This window comes from Halichoerus grypus, chromosome 8 (assembly GCF_964656455.1).
Source record: "Halichoerus grypus chromosome 8, mHalGry1.hap1.1, whole genome shotgun sequence".
NCBI classification, from domain to species: Eukaryota; Metazoa; Chordata; class Mammalia; order Carnivora; family Phocidae; genus Halichoerus; species Halichoerus grypus.
In genome coordinates, this window is record NC_135719.1 from 149,844,531 (window position 1) to 149,852,963 (window position 8,433).

Genomic DNA, 8,433 nt, shown 5'->3' on the forward strand with positions numbered 1-8,433 from the left:
AGTTATTTAGGCATGGCCTAAATGCCTTCAGGTCCAGATCTTAGGGAGGAGCCAACGAGTAATCTTTAAAGGATAGCCCATTTTCTTCTTGGGAAAACATTGTTAAAATGTCATCCACTGACAAAAAGGCGAATGACTACAGACACTAGAATGCAATACTATTTTAATAAGGGAAAATTCCAAAATATAACTTTATTTTTTTTTTTAAAGATTTTATTTATTTACCCGACACAGAGGGAGACACAGCAAGAGAGGGAACACAAGCAGGGGGAGTGGGAGAGGGAGAAGCGATGCAGGGCTCGATCCCAGGACCCTGGGATCATGACCTGAGCCGAAGGCAGATGCTTAACGACTGAGCCACCCAGGCGCCCCCCAAAATATAACTTTGTTTAAAAGTAGATAGTCACAGGGCACCTGGGTGGCTCAGTCAGTTAAGTGACCGACTCTTGATCTCAGGGTTGTGAGTTCAAGCCCCACACTGGGCTCCACACGTGGAGCCCACTTAAAAGAAAAAAAAAAATAGTCACGGAACTTCCCATAACAGGCAAATTGAAGACTTCTACAAAGACTTTACTGTGTCAGATGAAAACATGTCAGAATACTCCCATTTATACCCAACGGCTGAGAGACTGGGTGCTACAGTAAACCATCTCATCAATTAAGTTACCACAGACACTACACACTAATTGCCAATTCTCAAATAACTAAAATATATTCTAAACCTGTGTTGCCCAATATGGTAGCCACTAACCACGTGTGGCTACTGAGCACTTGAGATGTGCTACTCTAAACTGAGGTGTACTATAAACGTAAAACTTCACCAGATTCACACTGGATTTCAATGACTTAGTGTAAAAAAAAAAAAAAAAGGGTAAAATATCACATTAGTAAACTTTTCATGTTGATTACATGTTAAAATAATACTTCTGATATAATGAGTTAATAAAAGAGATTACTAAAATATCACCTTTTTATGTAGTTCCTAGAAAATTTAAAATCACATTTGTGTGGCTCACATTACATTCCTACTAGAAAGTACTGCTCTATACAAAGTATGCAAAATATGATCCAATCTTTCTTTGATTATTCATCATAATGATGAACACCAACTATACAATAAAGAAAAATCTTATTTATATCTTGGATACATGGTTTAAGATAGGACCAAGAAAGAATGGCATGTCCTTAGAACTTAATTAAATCTACAGCCAGCCTTGTGTTAATAGAGGAAGAACTCAATCCTACAAGTAGTATTTTTTAGGATCAAGAAGGAAATACAGACCTAAAGGCCACAAAAGAGAGACTAAGAGAAATACCATCTCTAGAAGGGATTTCAAAACAAAAGCAGTGTGTTTTAAATAGTTAATAACCTTACCTGTTTTGTTAAAAGTAGTATTTGATTATTTTGAGTATCATGAAGAAATTTCCCAACTGCCAGGTAAGCAGACTTCTTAAAAAAGAAACCTGATAAGGAAGAGACTAGAAACTCTAAGCATGTGGAATAGAGGTAAAACATCTGAGTGTACCATATGGAAAATGTAAGCCAGGTTCCTTAACAGGGCATTTATAATTAAACATTACACAATGATGAAACCAATCAAAATTTTATAAATATCCTTCAATATTACTGTAGTATACAGTGAAATCAACTATAACATTATTTAACTAACACTGCTTTCAAAATTCCAGACACTATAATGCCTTTTCCAAATCTAGCCAGTGGTAATTAGGGAGGGAACAGCTTCCAAATGCCTTATCTTGCAGAGGTTAAAATTAGAAATTGACCATTCAGAGCCATGTTAACAATAATAAATATTTGCATGGCATTCTGTTTGACAAGCACTTCTGGACACATCATCCTTTTTGATCCTCAGGACAGCCCTCAGACACTGGTATGTTTTTATTCCTATTTCAGAGGTAATTCCAGGCTTGAGACCTTGACTTGTTCAAGGTCACATAGCTAAAAAGTAGCAGAACCAGTACTCCACTCCGGATCTTCTGATACTCATCCAATTCTCTTTCCATTACGAGACATTCATTTAAAACCAAATGTTTAGAAACCCAACAAGCCCTGATGCCAAAGAAGGATCTAAGGATCAGTGAGGTCAAAGCTTAAGAATCTGTAAACATGATGTGCTGGAATGAGTTCAAAAAGGGGAGAAGAGATTATCAAGAGGCAGGAAATGACTTGAAAGATCAGGGGGAAAAAATCCTAATCTGAATGTCCTTGAGTGCGGCATCGCAGAAGAGCAGTACTCAAGCAGAAAATGCAGAGAAACGGCGCTTTCCTTCAGAAACGTGATTTCCGGTGTAGAATTTGTAGGTTAAAGCAATGCTTTTGTTGTTACTTTACTATAAACGTGTTTGAGAATTTTACTTAAAATAAAGGCACTCAGAAAACCAGGACATCCAACTGGGTACCACCAGTCCTACATTTCTTCGTAAGTCATGAACCACCTCACGAAAATCCAGATGAGAACAACTGTAATTCAGCACGCACTGCGATTTAGACTGTAGGTAAAGGAAACGGCAGTCTTCCTCGTAGAACGCATCCTTGAGGACAGGACAAAGGCGGCACCACCACCAACGAACCTCCTTCCACCTCCAGATCGCAGTGACAACACACCGCTTAGAGCAAAATGCACAAACCTCCAAGACACGGTAAAAAGGAATCCCTAAGATGGCTCTCCCAATCCGTTCCCTATGTAAATTCCTAAATACAACAGAATCTCAGTCAGGGAAGGGCTAAGGAAATACGTGGGGTTCCCAGCGTGGGAAGCCCACACGGGGGTGTACACACCGCCGGCTTCCAACTCAAGCCCAGCAAATTGCAGGCGGGGGCTTACGGGGGCGCCGCGAGACCCCGAAACCGAGCGGGCGCCAAACGACACCCCCTGTCTGAACACCCGCCAGGACGGATGGAAAAATGACTGGCTCCAATTTCATCTCCGGCTTCCCCTCCCGGGCAGCCCCCAACTAGGGAGGGTCGGCAAGAAGGGCCGAGCCGCGGCCGAGGGGGCGCCGGCCCGGGGGGGGGCGGCGGAGGTGGGCGACCGCCGCGACCCTCGCCCCGGCCCCCGACCCCCTGGCCCTGGCCCCCGGTCCCCAGCCCCCGGTCCGGCCCGCGCTGACAGCGCCGGCACCGCCCCCACCTGCCCGCCCGGGGGGCGCCGGGGCCGGGCGCGCCCGCCAGGCCACTTCCTTCCCCGCCCGCCCGCCCGCCCGGCCTCGCGCGGGGCCCGGGGGCGGGGAGCCGCGGGAGGAAGGAGGCTTGGCCGGCCGCCCACGGAGGAAGCCGCCGCCGCCCGCACCCACCGGCATCATCTCGGCGCGGGTCCGCGGCGCCCTCGGCCGCCTGACAGGACGCTCGGCTCCGCGCCGCGCCCGCCGCTCCGGCCGTCCTCGCAGGCCGCGCACCCGCCGCCGCGCTCTCGGGCCCTCAGCGGCGAGGCGGCGGCTGCGGCTGCGGCGGGCTGCGGAGCCTGACCGGCCCTGTCGCGGCCTCCGCCGCGGTGCGTCGCTGTCCCGGGACCGGCCGCCGCCGCCGCCGCCTCCGCCCGATCGCCTCGCGCCGCCGGCCCTCGGGCTCTCTCCTCAGCCCCCGCAGGCCCCGCCCCCAGCGCGTCGTCCCACACGGGGCCAGCCGCCCCCTCCGATTGGCTCGGCGGGGCCGGGGGCGGGGCAGGGGGGGGCTGGAGCTTCCCGGCCCCGCCCCGCAGCCGCTCTCGCGGCAGCCAGGTGCGAGCGCGCCCGTGCGCGTCCGCGCTCCCGCGGCCGGGCGCGCTGCGGACGCCTCGCCGCTGCCCCGCCCCGCGTGGCGGCCTGCGGGCTCAGGGCCGCGCGCGACCGAGAGCGCGGGTTCTCCGAGACCTCGGGAATGGGAAAACGGAGGCCGGGAGAGGGCAGGGCCCGGGCGCGGCTCCGCAGCGAGTCACGCCAGGGCCGGGACTCGAACCTTGGGCTCCGGGCGGCCGCCGGGGGGGCGGGGCGCATCCCGCGGCGACGGCGAGCGCCCGCGTCTGACCGCGGCCTGACCCCGGGCTCCCGGCGCGGGGTGGGGCTGTAGCGAGGGACCGGGTCGGAGGGGCGTGGTGCGCCCCAAACCATCCACGTGACCCGGCTCCGCGGCGCTCGGGATAGACCCCGGAACCCGCCCTGCGCTCCGGCCGGGCCCCGGGCACCTGATCCGCCGTCCGCCACTGCGTCTTAACGCGGCCCGGGGCACCCTGCTCCAGCCGGCCTTCCTGGTCTCGTGTCCGCTCTGCAGCCGCGGCCCTTCACACCGGCGATACCCCCGGCTTCGAACGCCTGTGCCCACCTGTGCCAGCGTCCTTGGTGCTCGAACGAGCCGGGTTAGAGCCCAGGCCCCATCTGCAGGGACCAGATCTCTTCCTACAGCCTTGTCTCCCGTGACACCTCCCGCTCTGGCCTGAGCGCCTGAGTGACGGAGACCCGGGCCACGTGTCCAGAGCCCATCACAGGGCACGGCACGGAGTGTAGTAAAGGCTGCAGAAAGGGCAGGCACCCTTCCTATGCTCGCCACACTGTGCCATTCATTTGAACCCTGACTGGGAGAGATTGTGTCTGATGTCCTCCGCACGCAGCGCTGAAACTTCCGCGAGCACCCTGAACACGGAGGTCTGTTTATGGCCCCAAACACCAAAGGCCATAAACCACCCTGGGAAGGGCCCAGCTTCTTGGAGACGACAGCAGGTGGTCAGGGTTCATCTCTCTTAGCCTGTCCTGTCCTCTGAGAGGCTCAAGGCCTGTGGGTGGGGCTGGGGGCAGGAGGGAGGCCAGGGAGTAAGCACTGTTCTCTTCATGGAAAGCCACCCCTGGTCTTCAGAGGCCACAGGGGTTGGTGTTTAAGAGTGTAGACTTTCCAGTTAGACAAACATCCTCTGCCACGCCCTCACTGCATGGTCCTGGACAAGCTACATCTCTCTCTATCTCAATTTACCCATCCCTATAATGGGGGATTACAGAAATAATAGTGGCTGCCTCATGGAATGGGGAGGTTCAGACATGATGAATGAAAAGCTCCTAGCACAGTTTGTGGTACGTGGTAAGTGCTCCATAAATGGTTTCCTGTAGTCATGCTATCATTAACAAGCTGGCTTAGCGTACCTGTGTCCCTGGGAGAGGGATCACCCAGGAAGTTTTAAACTCACACACATGGGCAGTATTGGCTAGTGACACATCTCTTCTGGGAGCAGGGTTTGGAAAGAGAAGAGGAATCTCTGGGTAATGGGAGGAAGTCAGGGACCTGGGTTCTAATTCCAGCTCTGCTTCTCTCTCCCTGTGTGGTCTTAGGCAACTGGCAGCCCATTCTCTGGGTCTCCGTTTCTCTCTGTGTAACCACAGAGGGGTTAGATTTTGTGAGATCCGATGGCCTTCCACCTCTGCCATGCTAGTGTTCATGAATCGTGGGGGTGGGTGCTGACCCACTAAGCCAGGCAAGGGACAGGCTTTGCTAGAGCACTGCAGAGATGTGCCCCCTGCCTTGAGGTAGTCGAAATGAGCCCACTCTTCTGAGAAAGAAAGCCTAGCCACTGGGGTCCCACTCTTGCCTGTAGGACCCCTAGGTGCAGATAGTGGCAGCCACCCTGCCCGCACACCAAGGCCCCATCTATCCTCTAGGCGGGCGTGCATCCGAGGCCAGGATGGTTAGTGTCCCCTCGCCCCCAGAGGCTCTCCAGCTGGTCCTCCTCCTCTCCACCCTGCTGCGACCGCCATGCATCAGGCCCCATCACTTGGCATCCAGACCAAGGCTGTTGATAATTGGCCTCCCTGCTCTGACCTCCTCCACGCCCAAATCATCCCACGCAGAGACATAATTGGGTCACATGTACACACGCCTGCCCTGCAAAGTTCTTGTCATCCAGACTGAAGTTCACAAGAGGCCCTTCAGGAACCACTCTTGATGGTGGGATATAGGCTTTAGTGTAATGTAAGAAGATGTGCACATTGTTCAGAGATACACACTAGCATATGTATGAGGGCTGGAATTTGCTTGAAAACAATTGAGCAAAAGGGGGAGAGCGAGGCAGGGAGGGATAGCTGAAGCATACACGCAAATTCTTGATAATTGCTGAATATGGGCGGTGGGTATATGGGGTGCATCGTATTCGTCTACTTGGTATGTTTGAAATACTTTGTAGTGAAAATGATTCAATGCTCTTTAAAACAAACACAAAGGCCATTCAGGGAGAAAAGCAGTACAGATTCGTATTTGCATAAAGGATTCTTGAAAGTCCACTGGACACTGATAAAGTAGCGGCTGTAGGTGGGAATGGGCGATGCACAGGCAGGGGACAGAAGTCTGAGCGAGATTTTCACTATTTTTAAAAAATAAACTTTATTTTTAGAACCATTTTAGATTTACAGAAAAATTTCAAAGATAATATAAAGAGTTCTCATAGCCTCCCTCGCCTCCCTGTTTTCTCTCTTATCAACATCTTGCGTGAGGATGGTGCATTGGTCAACCAGCCAACCTATGTCAATACGCTAGGATAACGGAAGTCCATACTTTATTCAGATTTCCTTAGTCTTACCCAATGTTCTTTGTTCCAGGACCCCATCCAAGACACCACATTAAACTTAGTCGTATTGTCTCCCTAGGCTCCTCTGGGCTGTGACAGTTTCCCAGAGTTTCCTTGGTTTTGTTCTTGTTGTTTTTGTTGTTGTTTTGTTTTTTTTATGACCTTGACAGTTTTGAGGAATACAAGTTAGGTGTTTTGTAGAATGTTCCTCATTTGAGATTTATCTAATGTTTTTCTTATCATTAGACTGAGCTTAGGGGATGTCTAGAGGAAGGCCACACAGGTAAAGAGCCATTTTCATCCACATCCTACCAAGGGCACACGCTATCAACATGACGTATCGCTGTTCATGACCTTGATCATCTGGTCGTTATTACTTTTTATGTTGGATTCTTGAACCAGATTAATATATCACTATTTAAAATTAAAATATAAAAACCTTAAGACCTGTATTAGTTTGCTAGGGCTGCGAAAACAAAAGATCACAGAATGGGGGGCTTAAACAACAGAAATTTATTTTCTCACCGTCCTGGGGGCTGGAAGTCCCAGATCAAGGTGGGGGCAGGGTTGGGTTCTTCTGAGGTCTCTCTCCTTGACCTGAAGATGCTGGCTCTTTTCTCATTGTGCATGCATCCCTAGTGTCTTTCCCTCTTTCTTTCTTTCTTTTTTTTTTTTTTTTAAGATTTTATTTATTTATTTGACAGAGACAGGGACAGCGAGAGCAGGAACACAAGCAGGGGGAGTGGGAGAGGAAGAAGCAGGCTTCCCGCTGAGCAGGGAGCCCGACGTGGGACTCGATCCCAGGACTCTGGGATCATGACCCGAGCCGAAGGCAGCCACTTAACGACTGAGCCACCCAGGCGCCCTCTTTCCCTTTTTCTATAATGACACCAGTCATATTGGATTAGAGCCCACCCATATGACCTCTCTTTAACCTTGATTCCCTCTCTACAGGCCCTATCTCCAAATAGTCACATCTGGAGGTTATAGAAGGGGTTAGGACTTCAACATATGAATCTTGGGGGGCAGGGGCTCAATTCAGTCTATAACAAGACCCCTCATAGCATGGCCACAATCTACTTTTTCAAGTTAACCTCCCATGCCCCTAGCACTTCCAGCTAAGGGATCGTATACCCCAGCCATCCCGAACCCCAGCCATTCCCTCCTCCAAGTCCTTGTGCATCCACCTCCCTGCACCTGCAACAGCAGTCAATTTCCTCCAGAAGTGCTACCTGTTCTCGTCACAATTCAAATCCTTTCTCTTCTTCAAGGTTTTCCCAGTTCCCCCCAGGAGAACGCATCTCTACCACCTTCTCCCAAACTGCTCAGTCCTGGGTCACCTGTCACAACCTGCCACCTTAGAGCTGGCAACACACCTATTTGGCCCAGGGGTCAGTTCCCTCAGATAACAAACGTGGGCTGCTTTTCTCCTGGGTGCCCAGCAAGGGTCCAGGCTGCGGGGACAGAACCTTGAGCAAGACAGACATGGTTCTTTTTTTTTTTTTTTTTTTTTTTTGGTTATTATACTCATGGAGCTTTTATTCTGGTCATGGGAGAAGATGATAAACAAGAGCACAAAGAAAATAACTTCAAACACTGGTTAAGTGTATTAAACCAGTAAAGCCAGGTAATGTGACAGGGGTAGATGCTTTTTCCTGAAGAAGGTGACATTTGAGTTGGGAGCAAAACACTGAGGAGGTAGCCTTGCAGGCTCCTCAGGAGGACCATGTGAAGGAGGAGAAAGAGCAGGTGAGAAGAGAATGAGCTTATGGCAACTCTGGGGGCAAGCACTGGGGGCTCAGGGCTGGAGCCGGGGAGAGTGAAGGGAGGTGAGGTCCAGTTTGGGTTTGTGGGCCATGGAGAGTCTGGATTTTATATTAGTGATTTTTCT

General features: G+C 51.2%; 1 protein-coding gene across 2 annotated transcripts in view; it reads right to left on the reverse strand.

The window, feature by feature from the left end:
• PPP1R13B (protein phosphatase 1 regulatory subunit 13B) overlaps positions 1-4,428 on the reverse strand; it is a 92,374-nt gene extending 87,946 nt beyond the window's left edge. Inside the window, exon 1 of one of the 2 annotated variants that reach the window (XM_078054275.1) lies at positions 4,319-4,428. Coding sequence is in view for 1 of the 2 variants with exons in the window: in XM_078054274.1 (XP_077910400.1) it covers positions 3,316-3,324 (9 nt within the window). In the remaining variant the exon portion in view is untranslated. Of the gene's footprint in view, positions 1-3,315; positions 3,598-4,318 lie in introns of those variants that run through there. The other variant, XM_078054274.1, reaches the window with a different exon arrangement.
• Between the last annotated feature and the right edge of the window lie 4,005 nt (positions 4,429-8,433).